We start from the raw sequence: 20,285 nt of genomic DNA on the forward strand, positions 1-20,285 counted from the left end.
CCCAGCTATTCATGTGCTTGCACCAGGTCCAAGAGTGGTTTGGCCACACACTCATAGTAAGATAGGCAAGATCAGCAAGCAACCTGACCAGCCTCGCATGTGCACTGAAGCATCAGCAGCAGCTGTATTGAATATCCAAAGGCTGCTATTATTCCTAAAGCCATGTTCTTCATGACCCAACAGAGAGAAGTAGCCAAACTTGGCTTACAGATCTTCATGTCTGTACAATAGCATTAAGCCTGGAATAACCTTTATTCAGAAGGGCTCTATAACCAGCAGGGCAAACCCAATACTTCGCAAGGCTGTTGGATCTGGGAAAACAGGTATAAAACTATGCAAGTCTAAGAAAATTAACAGAGGAAAAAAACAAAAGCACTAAGGGTGGGGCAGTCAATGATCTCAGTTTAAATGATGTGACCTGAAAGAATCGATGGAAATCTGACTGTACCTCATGATCCACCCAGGCACAGTAGTAAGAGAGAAGGATTACATTCAGCTTGATGCTATCTTGTGGGGGTGGGGAACTGCAGCCACTAGCCCACTTTTCTTCCCCTACTCAGATGATTCTCAGCCCCCTCTGTAGGTGGGAAGACACTGCTCACAGCCATTTATCTCACTTGCTCTCTTTTGGAAAGACAAAGAATTTTAACCCATCTCCTACAGAGAAACCCTCTTGATCTGTGGTTTTCAAGGTCAGTGTCTCTAAAACACATGTTCCAAAACCCTGGAAAGCAGAGCGAGGAAGACATACCTTCAGGAAGACGTCCAGGTCTATTACTCCCCGCCTCAAGGCTTCTCCCAGGTAAAAGATAGTGTCTTCAATAGCATTTTCCTCTGCATACAGATTTAGGATCTGTTTGTATAGTGGGGCTGTGGGAATGATAACTTCATCAATATCATTGTTTTCAGATTGATTTTCCATTTTCTCCAGAGCAGAACTGAGTTCTTCATCCTTCTTTCTCAAAAGTTCTATGTTTTTATCAACCTCAGCCTGAAAACAGAATAGTCCAAGTATGATGATTTTATACTAATTGTAATTATCTGCCTGTCAGACATCTACAATTCAACTTCACAGAAAGACTTGCTAATAAAACAACACTTAAACAACTCATGGATGAGATTCATGTACCACATTAGTCAAAGTTAGAGGAAAAGGTGTGCTCTAGCATGCTGAGTGAAAACAGGAGATGCTGAGCTGAGCACTTTTGGTGGCAGTGATAAAGCTTGTCACTTACCAGTGACAAATGATACTGCAAACTAAGCCATCAGACAGGACACTTTCCAGCAGGAGGTTCCTTACATGAAAATCATAAAGGAGGTCCTTCTTTCAAAACAAGTGGGCATTTGCCTCAGAGGAATAACTTTCCCCAGTCTGTACAGACAATTTAACACATAGAACTCCCAACAGTTGAACTTTATTCACAAGATACAGCAGGTGGTGGTTGCAGGCTCTGAACTGTACTGGTGTCACTTTCCTGAACTTTTGAAAATAGCTGGCTATTGAGAAGCTCACTTTACACACTAGAACCATTTTATTAGAGTAATGTGTACATACAAATCACTTTCTCCAAAGCCCTCACACACTTAATAACTCTTTACCCTTTCATCAAAAATGTACACTTGCTGAAACAAATTCTCCATCACAGGAATGAAAGTGAAGAGTGAAGCTGGCACTCAAATTATGCTAGTGCCTCTACATCACTAAACAAAAGAAGTCACAGGGCTGACTTACATTGACTCTTCAGGGCACAGCAGTCTGATAAAAATGTGAGAAAGCTTAAGAGCTAAAGGTTGCATACACTATGGGTTATTAAGTTAGAAGGGCTCACCAAAGATACTTTAAATATAGTTCAAACAACATTTGGAAACAAAAAAGAACTGACCCTTAAGTTTGCACCCAGGGTCTGCAGATCTTTATCACGACTTAGAGCTCTCTCAAATTCTTATTTCCTAGTAACTGTCTGGTAACATCAAGCACTCAGTTCTCCTTTGGGTCAAAACATCATCCCCCGGGGTGAAGGTGCAAGCAAAAATCCTCTAAATACATCCACTCCCCAATCAAAGACTACATTCCAACCACAGGCTGCATTTTTTTTTTAACAAAGCTGTAGAGGAGCTATGTGAAAATGCTTAAAGGCGTGTATAATTTTCTGAACTCTTAACTATACCCACAATGTTCAGGGTAACCACAGTACATACAGAACACTTTGCCATGGCTACGATTCAATCTAAATAGTGCAACTATTCAATGAGTTACTTACTACTTCTTGATCTAAACGGGTAACCATCTCTTCCAGTTTCTGGTGACCTTTTTTCAGGTCTTCCTCTGTTCGTTTCAAGGCATTGAGCTCTGCCTGGGCACGATCCATTTCCTCCTTCATCCGCCATCTCAGTTTGTCACTGACTGCTGAGATGAGAGAGGCTCGGATAGTGTCCTCGCTGATTGTGCCATCCCTACTGGGACCTGCAGGAGAAAAAGGCAGAAACACTTGCTTACTTCCCCATCTCCTTCTATTCCTTTCACAAGAGCCATGACAAAACAGAACAAAATATGAGTCAACACTTTCAAAGTGCGAGGAAAGAAAAATTTTATGTCACAACTTCATAAAACATATAGCATTTAAAATCTGAGTTGATTCAGAAATACTTTCCCTGCAAGAGATTACTATTAATCCATATTTACCCACTTTCTTGCCTTAACAGCCCAAACAATTAGCTATTTTCTCAATGAGGCAGAGGCTGTATCCCTACAGATTACAGTTATTCCTAAATCTCCAACAAATGGGACAACAAATTTATACCAAGGTAAAACATTTGATTCAGGTCAAGTCTATTCTCAGGCTTTACTGCTAAGCTGAAGGAGGAAGGAACCCACTCTAGAGGCCAGTAAGACTGAGAATGGGCAGAGTTTCCTTAAACTAATATACAGGTTAACATGGCTTCCCTTCTGTAAGACTTTTACTCCTTTACCCTTTACGAAAAGAACAGGAAAGAGCAGATGTGCAAAAGAGAATGCCATCCAAAAAATTCAACAGCTGATAACATTCTGTTTATTGTCAGATTCTTTTCTCTCCCAAATGTACCTTCCTAATCAGTGTCTTATATAAAACTTACTCCTCAGATATTTTCTTCAAAAGGTCCTCCCTTTTAACATAAGTATGGATACTCCTTATGACTGTCAGTGTTCTTTAGTTAGGTAGGGTCCTAAATCAGCAAATGATAAATGGTATTTTGATTTTCAATTATGTTTGATGATGGAATACACACGGGGAATTATACTTACCTTTATTGCTTATAATGAATAAAGAATGATTACAGATTAACAGAAAGTATCGCTTCCACTTTGAGCTGAAAACTGTTATCACCTTGACGCTGAGTTCTGCTTACTAGGGGGAAAAAAACCCCTTCAAGTCCGTTTGTAAAAATGTACCCAGAGTCTCACAACTCATGTTCCCATCCATTATAGGCTCCTTCCTGGTACCATGCAAAGTTGACTGTTTCTACAAGGAAACTGCACTGTCCAAACTACACCACAACCAGCGCCACCTGTGCTCTTCAGCGTCCCATCTGATCACAACTCTCGCTATTCCATACACTGGTCTGGTCACTCTACTTTTTGTGGTTTTTGATTCGTAAAGTTGTTTTCTCCCAGAAGCTGGTTCATACCCAGGATACCCTGGGTGCTTTTCTGGGCTTTTGTAAATGACACTGGGAGACCTTGGAGTTCTCAGGTGTTACAGGTTTCAAAAAAAGAGTCTAAATCTAGAGTTGTGTTTTTTTTCCCTCTTTTTCTTGTTTCTACCACAGAAGAACTATTTTTTTTTTTGACTTGGGTTCTATTCTTCTAAAGTGAGTAAAGACAGTGTCTCCCATGGCCAGGTTTTCCTGAAGAGTGTCCTTCGTCCATCTGTCCTAGGGACACTGCTTGTACATGGTGAAAGGAAAAGCCCAGTATCAGACTCTCCCGCTAAGAGTCTCCCTCTTTCCTGTTAGAAACCTCCTGCTGAGGAGAGCCCAAACAGTATCCATCCTCCAGTGTTTACAAAGAGGCAATTAATACTTCTGATTGATTGTTAAAATACAAATCCATACATTATATGCTTTTCAGAGTTCACTTCTGATTTTACAAAAATATGTCAGCTTATTATTTCGTATTTCTGAGAAGCAAAACTATTAACTTTCAGACAATGTGTGCTTTGGAATTCAGAGTTGTAAAGCCAGAGGGCAACCTGAGGTCTTGTTTTTCACATCCCTGGCCTCTCAACACCTGACTTTTCCAAAGTGTTCTCATCAATTTACCAGCTACTGTATCACCTCTGGGCTCATTCCACTCACATTTTCCTATTGTTTTCCTCTCTGACCACCTCTTTATTCACAACCTCCTGTATAGACACTGGGATGACTCTAGCAACCTCCCCAAATTCATCAATTCTTATCTCCACCCATTCCTTTCCGTACCTTCGACCTCCCTTTCTTCCACTCCTGGTCCCAGTATCTCCCCCCAGTCCCAACTCCTTGCCCATCTCTCTTAGTCCTGTATACAGGCTGCCTGCCATGGCAGCCTCTCTCTCATTCTGTCAGATCACCAGGACTTCTAATTCCAAAGGCCTCGCCTGCCATAACCTAACCCAAATCCTCAATCCTTTGGATTCTTTCTTAAAGCCTTAAGCCCTCCCTTTTACCATTTTCCCACAAAGGCAAAAAAAATCCTCAGAACATCTTCAAAGATTGAAACCACCAGATGGGAGTCTTCCACTCTCTTCTCCCATTCTGCTTTGGAACACGAATCCTAACCCTTTAATTATGTGCTTCACTCCTCACCATTCAAAAGTACTCGCCTCCCTTTCTCAGCAAGACAACTTGCTTTTCCTCTCAGTATGATTTAAAGACTTAGCTGTTTTAGGCAAAACATTCTCTGATATAAATTGCACCAATGTTTCCTTAGGTCGGTCTCCCAAGGCAATAGAAATAAAAATGAAAATAAACAAATGGGACCTAATCAAACTTACAAGCTTTTGCACGGCAAAGGAAACCATAAGCAAACTGAAAAGACAACCTACAGAATGGGAGAAAATATTTGCAAAAGATGTGACCAACAAGGGCTTAAAATTTCCAAAATATACAAACAACTCATATAACTCAACAACAAAAAAACAAACAACCCAATCAAAAATTGGGCAGAAGACCTAAATAGACATGTCTCCAAAGAAGACATACAGGTGGCCAATAGGCACATGAAAAGATGCTCAACATCGCTAATTATTAGAGAAATGCAAATCAAAACTACAATGAGGTATCACCTCACACCAGTCAGAATGGCAATCATTAAAAAGTCTACAAATAACAAATGCTGTAGAGGGTGTGGAGGAAAGGGAACCCTCCCACACTGTTGGTGGGAATGTAAGTTGGTGCAGCCAGTGTGGAAAACTAAAAATAGAATTACCATATGATCCAGCAATCCTACTCCTGGGCACATATCCAGACAAAACTATAATTCAAAAACATAACATGCACCCCTTTGTTCATAGCAGCACTATTTACAATAGGCAAGACATGGAAACAACCTAAATGTCCATCAACAGATGAATGGATAAAGAAGATGTGGTACAATATATACAATGGAATACTACTCAACCATAAAAAAAAACACGAAATAATGCCATTTACAGCAACATGGATGCAACTAGAGATTATTATACTAAGTGAAGTAAGTCAGAGAAAGACAAATACCATGTGATATCACTTATATGTGGAATCTAAAATATGACACAAATGAACCTATCTATGAAACAGAAACAGAGTCAGGGACATATAGAAGAGACTGGTGGTTGCCAAGGGGGAGGGGAGTGGGAGAAAATAGGAGTGGGAGTTTGGGATTAGCAGATGCAAACCAGTATATATAGAATGGATAAACAAGATCCTACTGTATAGCACAGGGAATTATAATCAATATCCTGTAATAAACCATAATGGAAAAGAATATGAAAAAGAATGTATATATAACTGAGTCACTTTGCTTATTAACATCATCAATCAACTATACTTCAATTAAAAAAAAGACCAAAAAAAAAATGACTTAGCTGTTTATTTGTGCAGAATTTATGCCAAACCAAAATCTCTAGTTTCTTATATCGCACTATTAAGTCCTAAGTGAGAGCAAAAAGGGGTAATTTCTACAAGTTTAGAATTTTGTGCCCAAAGGATGATTTACAAAATAATGACTAGTGGAGATGGTATTTCATTAAATCCCCATTTTATGATAAAGATGCATTAACAATAGGAATTTTAAAACTTGTTTCTAAAAGAACTTTCTTATTATATCCTATATGAAATGGTTCCTGTGAGATACAACAAACCTTCTCCCAGAGATTGGGGAACCCAAATTATATGAATATGGTTAGGTATTCAAATGTGTGGTCAATCATATGCAGCAGTTAGTGTCCCATTTATCTGTGTAGGAGTTATCTGAACTAATACAAGCTTAAGGGTCTTTTTATAACTAGTCTGGATTTTTCACACACAAACATATCAACAAACTTTGTTAAAATTACATTAAAATGAATCAAGGGACTTTCCTGGTGGCACAGCAGTTAAGACTCCAAGCTCCCAATGCAGGGGGCCCGGGTTCAATCCCTGGTCAGGGAACTACATCCCACATGCATGCTGCAACTAAGAGTTCACATGCCACAGCTACGGAGCTTGCTGGCCACAAGTGAGGAGCACATGTGCCACAACTAAGACCCGGCAAACCCAATAAATAAATATTATAAATAAAAAAATAAATAAAATGAATCAAGTTATACTGATGGTGAATTTTCAAAAACCAATTTTAAAAAACACACTTAAATCCTGGAATTTACATTCTATTTCTCTTATAAAATACGTTAAGGCAAATGCTACAATACAGGACCAAATAAGTCCTTCCAAATAAGTCTCCAGCTAAAGCCATTAACAGTCAAAATGGGAATCAAGCTGAGGCAGCAGTCACCTGGCTTTCTATAAAGGTCACAGTTCACCCGAGGAGGCCAGAAATGCCAAGGTTAGACCTAGTCCTCTCCTCTACCACACATAGACCTTATTATACAGTATATTTGAACACTAAATCCATCTACTTTCTAAAGAAACAAACTGTAAGATCTGAAATGTGAATGCCAAGAGAAAAACCCAGATTAAAGTTCAAAATTGAATGAACCATGACACTTTAAGAGGTTGTTTATATAAACAAGAAAAACATTTGGGGGCTTCCCTAGTGGCGCAGGGGTTGAGAATCTGCCTGCCAATGCAGGGGACACGGGTTCGAGCCCTGGTCTGGGAGATCCCACATGCCACGGAGCAACTGGGCCCGTGAGCCACAACTGCTGAGCCTGCGCGTCTGGAGCCTGTGCTCCGCAACAGGAGAGGCCGCGATAGTGAGAGGCCCGCGCACCACGATGAAGAGTGGCCCCCGCTTGCCGCAACTAGAGAAAGCCCTCGCACAGAAACGAAGACCCAACACAGCCCCCCCCCCAAAAAAAAAAAAAGAAAAACGTTTGGTAGAAGATTCTTATTCTTGATCACTCTTCAAACAAAAAAATCTTTTTTTTTCTCAAACGTCTTAAGAGAAATTTTAATATTCTTTATACCTGCTATAACAAGCCTTGGATTAATGAGTTTGTGGCAAACTGCCATACCTCAAGTCCCCACGCATTCGTTGACCTTTACTCATGCAGAGTCGGATTTCAGAAGTGCCCTTCTACAATTCCAGATTAGCAGCAATTGAAAAGGTAACATAGATTTTGAGAAACAATCCTGAACAAAAACTTCATTTAAATGTCAGATAGGATCCAATCACTAAACTTAATCCTTAGGAAATAAGACGATTTTTCTACTATTAGGAAACCAATACTCTACTCAGTGGATCTGGTAATTCAATGAATAATTTAGGCCAGTATCTTCAAAGTACACTGGCATACACTACCTGATTTTAGACCATCTTTAAACACTTAAAGATAATCAGTTTTATTTATCTCCTAACAGTACTTACTGATGAGCATTACTTCCTACAACTCAAAAAGGAGCTCATTTATATTAGAGAAAGAACCCACGGTAACCCCAAAGAAAAATACAAAATAACTAAACAGTAACTTTTCTGATCTTACCTCTAACCAGCAAAGTGAATCACTTGCCCCCACCCCCAGCATTTTTCCTTCCTGAAGTTACTTGCTCAAGACCCACATAATGATCTTTGGTCGGGCATTTGTGCTACAGAGCAAACTATGGAGCCTAAGCAATCTGAAACGGAAGATTACTGACCCATCTACTGAGAAACTGGGTCAAGCCCATGTGGATCACTGGATCAAGCCCGTATTACTTCCTTTTAGAATAAAAACAGAAAATCAGGTCAATCTCTGAAATAGGAGAAACATTTCAAACAACTGTATGAGCAGAGCCATTCTGATTTGTGCTATTAAACACAAATCAGGCAAATTCATTAAGCTGCTTACAAAAGGCTTTTATTTAGTCTATGAATATATAAACTTCTAATACTACTGGCCAGGCTCTGGGCGGGCTATGGAACTTTCTTCCAAAGAAATCAGGCGACCTCAATTTACCTTTTAAACACTATTAGAGCAGTACTCTTTAAACTCTAGAAAGTTTCTATTGCCACAATCAATGAGAAAAAGAAAAACATCAGCAGGTTTACACTTCTTGAAAATAAACACACAGCACAAAGATTTAGATTAATTTACATAACAATTCAAGTTTCAAAAGTGGAGGTTAACTATAGACCTTATTAAAATAGATGCCAAAGTAGTAACTACTTCAAAAAAGAAATGGTGCTACAAAATCATTCAACTATCATAATCATGAAAGATGCTACTAGCAGGCTTAAGCACAAAGGCCAATTAATCTGAAGGACAGATTCCATCCTTTAAAACAAAATGGGTCAGAATCAAAGTCATACCTTAAAATTATTTTGTGAACAAGAACAATTTAAGAATCTACCATGTTAAAGAACAAAACTGGAGGTATCATGCTCCCTGATTTCAAACTACACTACAAAGCTTTTCAGTAATCAAAACAGTATGGTACTGGCATAAAAACAGGCACATAGATCAACTGGACAGAACAGAGAGCCCAGAAATAAACCCACACTTATATGGTCAATTAATCTATGATAAAGGAGGCAAGAATACAGAATGGGGAAAAGACAGCCTCTTCAATAAATGGTTTTGGGAAAACTGGACAGCTGCATGCAAAAGAAACTGGACTTTCTCACACTATATACAAAAATAAACTCAGAATGGGTTAAAATTAAATGTAAGACCTGAAACCATAAGACTCCTAGAAGAAAACATAGGCAGTACTAGGGATGTAATGTACAACATGATTAATACAATTAACACTGCTATATTTTATTTATTTTTGTTTGTTTATTCATTTATTTATTTATGGCTGCCTTGGGTTTTCACTGCTGCGCACAGGCTTAGCTGCGGCGAGCAGGGGCTACTCTTCATTGTGGTGCGCGGGCTTCTCATTGCAGTGGCTTCTTTTGTTGCGGAGCAAGGGCTCCAGGAGCGCAGGCTTCAGTAGTTGTGGCACGCGGGCTCGGTAGTTGTGCTTCGCGGGCTCTAGAGCGCAAGCTCAGTAGTTGTGGTGCACGGGTTTAGCTGTTCCGCGGCATGTGGGATCTTCCTGGACCAGGGATCGAACCCGTGTCCCCTGCACTGGCAGGTGGATTATTAACCACTGCACCACCAGGGAAGTCCTACTATATGTTATATAGGAAAGTTGTTAAGAGTAAATCCTAAAGAGTTCTCATCACAAAGAAAAAATATTTTTTTTTTGTATCTATAGGAGATGACAGATGTTCACTAAACTTACTGTGGTAATCATTTCATGATGTATGTAAGTCAAATCATTATGCTGTACACCTTAAACTTATACAGTGCTGTAAGTCAATTATATCTCAATACAACTGTAAGAAAAAAAAGTTAAAAAAAAAAAAAAAAAGAAAACATAGGGAGCACTCTGACATTGGTCTTAATATTTTTTTGGATATGTCTCTTCAGGCAAGGGAAACAAAAGCAAAAAAAAAACCCCAAAAACCAAAAAAACAAAAACAAACAAAAAAACCAAATAAGAGACTACATCAAATTAAAAAAGCTTTTGACCAGCAAAGGAAACTATCAACAAAATGAAAACGCAGCCTACTGAATGGGAGAAGATAGCTGCAAAAAATATCCGATAAGGGGTTAATATCCAAAATATACAAAGAACTCATACAACTCAACATCAAAAACCAAACGGCCTGATTAAAAAATGGGCAGAGAACCTGAATAGTTTTCCAAAGAAGGCATACAGATGGCCAACAGGCACATGAAAAGATGCTCAACATCACTAATCATCAGGGAAATGCAATCAACACCACAATGAGATATCACCTCACACCTGTCAGAATGGCTATTATCAAAAAGAAAACAAATAACAAATGTTGGTGAGGATGTGGAGAAAAGGGAACCCGTGTACACTGCTAGAAGGAATGCAAAATGGTGCAGCCACTATGGAAAACAGTATGGAGGTTCCTCAAAAAATTAAAAATAAAACTACCATATGACCTAGCAATTCCACTTCTGGGTATTTTTCTGAAGAAAACAAAAACAGTCATTCGAAAAGATACATGCACCCCCGTGTACTGCAGCATTATTTACAATAGCCAAGATACGGAAGGAAGCAACCTAAGTGTCCATCCATAGATGAATGGATACCCCTCCTCAGCGTATGTGACCACATCCTCTGTCCCCACACTGGTCCGAGCCACCATCTCAGACCTGGATTCTTGCAGTGGCCTCCTCGGGGTGGGGAGCTCCGCTGCCACCCTTCCCTCCCGGGGTCTGGCACAGAGGCATCTGTTAAAATAGCAATCAGATCAGATCACTCCTCTGCTCAAAGCCTGCCCGTGGCTCCGCAGCTCAGGTAGAGGAAAAGCCACAGGCCTCCCCCTGACCCACAAGGGCTTACTTGAGCCAGCCCTGTTTCCCCTCCGACCCCATCTCTCTGTGCACCCCTCACTCACACCACTGGGCTCTTTGCAGTCCCTTGAACCATAAACACACTCCCACCTCAAAGTATAAGGCACAAAAGCCTTTTTCCAGTCTTGGAGAGAACTCTTCAGGCAGAGGCAACAGCAGTGAACAGATCTCCAGGTCACCATCCAAGCGAGCAGAGCACGGATGGGGCTGAAACAGCAAACCAGTGTGTTGGGGCTCAAGGAGTGGCAGGAGGCCAGTGGTGTGAGCAAGGTGGATACAGAGGAGGTGAGAACAGAATGCAGTCCTCACCCTCCAGGTCTTCCTGTGCCCCTCTTTCGTTTGAATGTTCCTAGGTAGCATTTATCTCCATCTGGTACATTGTATACTATGCTGTAAGTTTGTTTTCTGTCTTCCCCCATTGAAATGTAAACTCCATGAAGGCAGGAAGTTACTTTGTGTTGTTCTTACTCCTGGAATGTAGCAAGCACTCAGTAAATATATGTTGAATGACTAAATGAATAAACAAATAACTGAAGAAAAAAACAGATGAATGGATAAAGAAAATGTGGTATGGGCTTTCCTGGTGGCACAGTGGTTAAGAATCTGCCTGCCAATGCAGGGTACACAGGTTCAAGCCCTGGTCTGGGAAGATCCCACATGTGGCAGAGCAACTAAGCCCGTGCGCCACAACTACTGAGCCTGTGCTCTAGAGCCCGTGAGCCACAACTACTGAGCCCACGTGCCACAACTACTGAAGCCCACGTGCCTAGAGCCCATGCTCCGCAACAAGAGAAGCCACCGCAATGAGAAGCCCGCGCACTGCAACAAAGAGTAGCCCCTGCTCGCCACAACTAGAGAAAGCCCGCGCGCAGCAACAAAAACCCAACGCAGCCAAACATAAATAAATAAATTAATTAATTAAAAAAAGAAAAAAAAAGAAAATGTGGTATGTATTTGTGTGTATGCGTGTGTGTGATGTACTGATGGTACATCCTCTGATGAACTTCATAAAGGAGCCAATTTGTCCACTGACTTTCTTCACACGTATATTCATAACATGTAGAGGTTTCGTTGAGTGGGACCACACTTTTCTGGGTACCATACTGGACCACACTCTAGTAACATTCTTGAACATTTGCTTGATAAATCTTTTTTTTTAAGATTTATTTATTATGTATGTATGTATGTATGTATGTATGTATGTATGTATGTATGTATGTATGTAATTTATTTTTGGCTGTGCCGGGTGTTAGCTGTGGCATGTGGGATCTTTGCTGCAGTGCATGGGCTTCTCTCTAGTTGTGGCGCGCGGGTTTTCTCTTCTTTAGTTGTGGCGCGCAGGCTCTAGGGTGCATGGGCTCTGTAGTTGTGGTGTGCAGGTTCCAGAGAGTGTGGACTCTGTAGTTTGCAGCACGTGGGCTCTAGTTGAGGTGCGCAAGCTCAGTAGTTGTGGCATGCGGGCTTAGTTGCCCCGTAGAACGTGGGATCTTAGTTCCCTGACCAGGGATTGATCCCACATCACCTGCATTGCAAGGCAGATTCTTTATCACTGGACCACCAGGGAAGTCCCAATAAATCTTAAATCTTTCTTAATTTGGATTAAAATATCAAACAACTTCATCACTCCCAGATCACTGCCACCTGGGTACACCACCAGCACATCAGGGTCTGACAGAGAGTGCTATGCATGAATCAAGGTAGAGTGACTGGTCCCTCATGCCACTCTTCCCTATCCAATAGAGTTTGGAATTCTGCATGGGAATGCCCAGCTGGGGACCAAAGCTTTTCTTGAATGCCCGTCTTTCAGCCCTGAAAACATACAGATGACCAATATCCATACCTGCTTCTGCTGTATTCTGGCATGTGCTATTAAGAGAACAAACAAGTATTAACGTTGTCTCCCAAACTTATTCTTTGTAACTTGGTGGCGGTCAAGTAGTTTTAAACCTTTAAAATCAGAGTTCAAGTTCTCTTATAGTTTTGGCAATGCCAACTTGGTAAAAGTTATATGCCACTCCTAACAAAAATGTTTTACTCTTAAGAAACATAATTGAATCTGAAGAAACAGAAATTTAAATTTTTAAGTTTTTTAGATATCAAGAAAAGTTTACCTTCCTTCTGATGCTTTTGTTGATATATAATGCCTGCAATGGGCAGAAAATCTAAGGAAAACTGTCCAAATTCCACATCTTTTCCCACTGATCTTCCAGTAGAAAATGTTTTTGCTAGTCACTTGCAAAGATGATATACAAAAAATACACCTGGGACTTCCCTGGTGGCGCAGTGGTTAAGAATCCGCCTGCCAATGCAGGGGACATGGGTTCCATCCCTGGTCCGGGAAGATCCCACATGCCACGGAACAACTAAGCCCGTGCGCCACAACTACTGACCCTGCGCTCTAGAGCCCGAGTGCCACAACTACTTGAGCCCACACACAACTACTGAAGCCCACGCGCTTTAGGGCCTGCGTGCCGCAACTACTGAGCCCGTGTGCTGCAACTACTGAAGCCTGTGCGCTTAGAGCCCATGCTCCGCAACAAGAGAAGCCACCACAATGAGAAGCCCGAGCACCGCAACGAAGAGTAGCCCCCGCTCGCTGCAACTAGAGAAAGCCCACGTGAAGCAACAAAGACCCAACGCAGCCAAAAAAACAAAACAAAAAGAACACCTGGTCTTACAGTAACTTCAACGAAGAATTTAAGTTATAGATCACAACTTTTCCCTCATTAAATAATACAAATGAATTAAAATATCACTGCAGTTGCCCAGACCTGATGGAAAAGCACCACCAACAGGTTTTCCACTATTCAACAGCTGCCTTCACTGCTTAGTCAATGCCCTCAGTGAGCACCAATCTCATGAAGGTGGTTTTAAAAGTCAGGTTAGGCAGGAAGCTGTCTGCCAAGTAACAAAAAAGCTATAAAAAGACATGACAAAACAAATTCTCTGATTATCATTCTTTTAAAGGTTGTTGTTCAAAATCTACATGTAATGGAGTCAGAAAGAGCTGTTTTAAGTCCCAAGATCTGCATCAATCCTCAGTCTTCTGCAATATTTCAGAAGAGACTGCTATTAAGAATCTAATCTCTATTACTTCTTTTTTTTTTTTTTCCCAACCTCACTGCATAGCATGTGAAATCTTGGGATCTTAGTTCCCCGACCAGGGATCGAACCCTTGCCCCGTGCAGTGGAAGTGCGGAGTTTTAACCACTGGACCGCCAGGGAAGTTGCCTCTATTACTTCACTTTAAGTGGTTCTTTTACTTCAATATTGTTGGAGATGGTTAAAAATCAACACTTGCACAGGTATCCACATCAATAATAAGACATGAGTTAATTAATGATGCCTTGAAACAGGTGTTTGTTTTACCTCATAAAATCAAAATCTTTAAAGTGAAACTATCAAGTTCCACAAAGGACAAATAACCACTTTCATTCTTTCTCATGGCCTTAGTAGCACAGAGAATAATAGCACAAATCCTGATGGCCACTGACAGACTGAGAAAATGTTGACTCTTTGTGAACTCTAACATTCAGATGATACTTTTATGTTTCTGCTTTCCTTTATGACAATTTTGAAGTTCAACAGTGTTTTGCACAATGTACTACTAAAACAAGTAGGCAAGCAACAAAGGGTAGAAAAACAACATACATTAAAAGGATATCCTAGATTATCATAAAATGATAATTTGTTTCTAGCCTTTCTAAGAAAGTACTCTTAAAAGTACAATAAAATTTTAATTGCTTTGATTCTTGTTCTAAAAACAAACATTAGATTTGATTTAAAACGTACCATTTTCTCCATATTCCTATTTTTTTGATGTATGGATATCATCTATTCTAAGTTATAAAATGCTTCATACCTATTGTAGTGAAATGAGTTAACATAAAAAACATCTTTAGGAACTGAGGTTCTCTACAAATCAAATACTATCATCTCAGTGAGAAACAGGGTAACAAATAGCACTATTCCTATTTTACTGATGATGCCTGAGCCATAATGGAGAGCTTAACAAGATTTAGTGTGTTTTGCTTGTGGATTAATGATCTCGCATCATCAGGTTTCTAACTCAAGCATTTAAATTACATTGTTAAAAAAAGAGCTATATTACAGAAGGATGAGAACATTTTTAAAAAACAAAACCATTGCCACTCGAATCTCTAGAACGCATCAATGACAAAAACAGCTGAAGAAAATGCTCTTTTTGGGGGAAGGGGAGATATTTACAGCGATCTCAGGATGCTTACAATTGATCAGAAAATGTAACAGAAAAGTAAACTTCACAAGATTCTACATTCAGACACTCAGTAAAATATTTAGATGAACTTCTATATATCAAGCACTGTTCTAGATGTTGGGCATGTGTGTATATGTGTGTGGGGTTGGTGATGGGAGTAGATTGGTCAGGGTAGGCCTGACTGCTCCACACAAAGGGAACAGGTAGTGGACGAATCCTAAAACAGAAGAGTAGTAGGAGATGAGTTCAGAGAGGTAACAGGGGGAGGAAAGCAGGATGACAAAGGGCCTTCTAAGCCTCAGAAATTTGGATTGAACGCTGAGTGAAACGGGAAGACATTGGAAGGTTCTGAGTAGAGGAGTGATATAATTTATTTATCTTTTAATAGGATCATTCTGGCTGTTGTGTTAAAAACAGATGTAGGGACTAAGGAAAGAAGAATGCTTTTTAGGAGGCTTTTGAAGTAAATTAGATGAAAGATAACGGTGACTTGGATCAGCACTGGATGTGATCAGATTCTAGATGTATTTTGAAGATAATTGGTTCTTGATGAAGAATCAAGGATGACACCAAAGTTAGAGTATTGAGTAGGTATCACTGGAGGTGGGAAAGCATCATAGAAAGATTGAGAGTTTAATTTTGGTCACAATGAGTTTGAAATGTCTATTAAATATCCAAATGGAGATATTGAGAAGGGAGCTTGGATATAAGAATCTGGAATTCTGGAGAGTGGTGTAAGCTGGAAACAAATTTGGGAAGTGTGGACACAGAAATGGTATTTAAAGCTATGAGACTGGTAGAGATCACCAGGAGAGTGAGTATAGAGAATGCCAAGGACTGAGCCGGGGGCATTCCAATATTAAGAAAAGGAGGGACTTACAAAGGAGACTGAGCATGAGTACCAGTGAGATGGGAGGAAAAACAAGTGAGTCTGGGGTCTTAGAAAGCAAGAGAGGAAAGTGTATCAAGGAGATACAACTGTGTCAAATACTGCTGACAGGCCAAGTAAGTGGAGACTGTTTAATTGGCCACTGGATTTAACATCATAAAGGTCAATGGTGACCTTGAGAGAAGCAGCTTTAGTGGAAGGACATGAGGGAAATCCCACATGGAGTGGTTCAAGAGTGAAAGGAAGAAGAGGAATTGAAGGTAATAAGTACGGATAATTGTTTCAAGGAGTTTTGCTCTAAAGGGGAATGAAGAAATGGAATACTGGTGGCAGGGAAAGGGAAATTAAGAGGAGGATTTTTAAAGGTTTTTAGGGCATATTTTTGGGTGCGGATGAGAGCAACCCAGCAGAGAACAAAAACTGATGATGAGAGGGGAAACTGCTGAATGATGTCCCTGAGTAAATTAGAGAGGATAAAACCTAGTGGGTAGAAATAATGATCTGTTGTAACAGGGAGAAGGCAGATATGGTAGGGGCAGATAGTCATGTAGAGGGTTGGGGGGTCTGTAGAAGTTCTTGTATTGCTTTCATTTTCTCAACTGAAGAAAATTATATTTCAGGTAACTCTACTAATAACATAAAAAACCAAGAACTACTGGTCTGCAATAATTTACCTTACTTGATCCACTCATATTTCCCAATGGTGCTTTCTTTTAAAGATGCTCATCTGTTTTTACATATAACCAGGCTAGGAAAACCTAAGTATCTGTTAATAGTTCAACACACATTAACGTTCACCAATAAATATGTGAAACACAGGAAAGAGTGATAAGAGTCAATCAAATTTACTTTTATGCCCTGGTAGAAGGCTCATTTATATGATGATAAATCATTTCAAGTTTTAGAGTACAGGACACTGATCATTAAGAGTTTTTGGTCTAAAAAGAAAGAGTATTCTAACATTTCACATGTAAAAGTGAAGTGGGGGGAGGTGTGATAAAATTGATGATATTTAAGGGGTACAAATTTATAACGAGTAGTAAGCAAGCCATAGAGATCTAATGCGCAGTATAATGGATATAGACAATAATATTGTATGATAATTATGTAATGTAATAAATACCGCTATAATGCAATCATATTACAATATATAAATCTATCAAAGTAACACACTGTACTCCTTAAACTTACACAATGTTACATATCAAACTTATTCAATAAAAAACAAAAGTGAAATGCACTTTTCACAACAGGAGACTGACTTTCCTTATGTGGAGAAATACAGTTTTGAATGGTACTTACCAACAGTGGTCACAGGAGGCTGGGAAGGGTACTGGGAACTTGTTGTGGCAGGATACTGACTGCCAGGTGGGTAAGGACAGCCTGGGTAACCACTAAAGAAAAGAACATAAAACATTAAATGTTAAGATGACCCAACTCTACAGTATCTTTAAGAACCCCATTCAGGGGACTTCCCTGGTGGTCCAGTGGTTAAGACTTCACCTTCCAATGCAGGGGGGTGTGGGTTCAATCCCTGGTCGGAGAGCTAAGATTCCACATGCCTCGCGGCCAAAAAAACCAAAAAACATTTAAAAAAACCCAGAAGCAATACTGTAACAAATTCAATAAAGACTTAAAATAAACAAACAAACAAACAAAAAAACCCACCCCATTCAGGAAGCTAAGCTTGATATTCCATTGTCTTACCAGTTAATGACTTTACAGTTTTAGAGCTACAGGTGTCTATTCAAGCAAAGCTCTACAAAAATTCCATTAATGACACTGGGTTTACTCTTAAAGTAAATGATTAAAATACTCTTGCTTGGCCCTGGTTTTTTTTTTTTTTTTTTTGGCTGCAGCATGCGGGATCTTAGTTCCCTGACCAGGGATCGAACCCGTGCCCTTACAGTGGAAGCACAGAGTCTTAAACACTGGACCACCAGGGAAGTCCCTTGGGCCTGGTTATTTGAGGGTCACCTTCACAGTAGCAGAAAGCAACTCGAGTTTTTCTAAGGGCAGTCCAACAGTATCAGAACTGAAAGCAACAAATATTTTGTGAGAACTTTTCCATTCTGATTTCCTAGCATACAGGGAAATAATATTATTTAATTTTTACCTGTGGTTCATTGATAACCTTTTTGAATGTCTGATCTGAAAATACTCCTCTTGAGATAAAGTTTTAAAAGCTTCCTCTTCACTCTAAGGAAGGTTTGTGTCATTCCTGTATTCACATCAGAGTTGGAAGAAACTTTCCTTAGAAGTATTGTCCTCCAATCTCCTATCCAACATTGTTTCATAAATATCATTTACAATATCCCTGACAAATGGTCATCTTTCTCTACTGAACACTAACTGCATTTTGACACAGTAACCTCTAATTAATGGTCCTAAATTTGCACTCTGGAAGATCACTTGAATATCTGAAGACTTCTAACATTTTCCCCTCAGTCTTCTCTTCTTCAGGTGAAATATTTTTAATTCCTTCAACCATTCTTCACAGCTCTGATTTTCAGATCTAATCACTTTCCTCTGAATGATCACTAATTTGGCAGTGTTTCCCTTATAATGGAGAAGAAAAGGAACAGGATGATTACTATAGCTACCTGTTAGTTGAACAATCAATTTTGATGAATCCTATTTTATCTACAATTGTCAGATCTATGACATTTGCAATTCTGATTAACATGCCTTCTATGAGTCCATTAAAATTACTGACTAAAAAGACCCAGCCCAGAGTTCCGGAGCAAGAGCTCTGAGTTGATAGTCAGTAATCCTTTTATAGGGCAGTGGCTCAAAGATTCTCTCCTATGTGTACTACTAGTTCACACTTTATAACTTGTCACCAACAAAAAAATTTTGTGTATAACTTGTTGAGGATTCAATGTAATCATGATACTCTCTTATCGATTAGTATAAAAGTAAAATCAAAAAAGAAAAAGGTTAAGCATTTCTGTTCCCAGTGGACACATGCTGAATGCTATATTGCACAGTACTTTTGTTCTAGTCGCTCTAGTAATCCATGCTGCAAGGAAACAATGTCAATCTTATTCAAATTTCTGAATCTACCTTTTTGAACACTGGAATAAATTTGCTTTTTCTGGAGTTCCTCCCATTTTGCATACTTTTTCAAGGACAATTTGTGATTTTATTGCTGAATTTTTCAGTAAGTGGTATAAAACTCCTCTAGGCCTACAGATATTAACTTCAGAGAACTCCCTGTCTCTTTATTTAGTTTGCTTAATTTCTCCTTCGTAGTTATTCTCTATGTTCAGGGTTAACAACTTTTCTTGAGTATAAAAATAATTTAGGGCTTCCCTGGTGGCGCAGTGGTTGAGAATCTGCCTGCCAATGCAGGGGACACAGGTTCGAGCCCTGGTCTGGGAAGATCCCACATGCCACAGAGCAACTGGGCCCGTGAGCCACAATTACTGAGCCTGCGCGTCTGGAGCCTGTGCTCCGCAACAAGAGAGGCCGCGACAGTGAGAGGCCAGCGCACCGCGATGAAGAGTGGCCCCCGCTCGCCACAGCTAGAGAGAGCCCTCGCACAGAAATGAAGACCCAACACAGCCATAAATTTAAAAAAAAAAAAAAAAAAAAAAAAAAAAAGTAGTAGTACTATTTTCTATCTTTGTACATTATTAAACAATTTGCCCTATGTAGGAAATCTTTTTCAGATTTTTAAGAGCCCTTTTGGACTAAGTGTATTTAAAAAGAATTTCCCAACACTCTTATATTCCTTTTTCTTTATGTGCCCCTTCAAAATTTACTATTTATTCTATTTAAAGCACTGTTTTCAAGTGCTTGAGGCAGGAGCTAAAGTATGAATCCATCTCTTCCTCAAGATACTAATAATCAAAATAGGGCGAGATCCCTGTAAACAATCCTGATAGGATAAAGAAAACAATAAATGCTAAATAAAACTTCAGGAAATGTATACAGTTGATCCTTGAACAATATGGGTTTGAACTGTGCTGGTCCACTTATATGCAGATTTTTTTCACTACATACATACTAGACTACTATACAAGCCACAGTGGGTTGAATCCGAGGATGCGAAACCTCAGATATGACAGAGAGGCCCGACTATAAAGTTATACTTGGATTTTCAATTGCAAGGAGGGTCGACAACCCTAGCCCCCCGACCTCC

The 20,285-nt window shown here is 39.7% G+C and overlaps 1 protein-coding gene across 1 annotated transcript in view; it reads right to left on the bottom strand.

Moving 5' to 3' along the window:
- TSG101 (tumor susceptibility 101) overlaps positions 1-20,285 on the bottom strand; it is a 49,542-nt gene that overhangs the window by 850 nt on the left and 28,407 nt on the right. Inside the window, exons 7-9 of the mRNA XM_068554932.1 lie at positions 17,441-17,532; positions 2,262-2,464; positions 752-991 (exon numbers count right to left, since the gene is read on the bottom strand). Coding sequence (XP_068411033.1) covers positions 752-991; positions 2,262-2,464; positions 17,441-17,532 — 535 coding nt within the window. The remainder of the gene's footprint in view (positions 1-751; positions 992-2,261; positions 2,465-17,440; positions 17,533-20,285) is intronic.

Source organism: Eschrichtius robustus, chromosome 11, assembly GCF_028021215.1.
Source record: "Eschrichtius robustus isolate mEscRob2 chromosome 11, mEscRob2.pri, whole genome shotgun sequence".
Classification (NCBI taxonomy): domain Eukaryota; kingdom Metazoa; phylum Chordata; class Mammalia; order Artiodactyla; family Eschrichtiidae; genus Eschrichtius; species Eschrichtius robustus.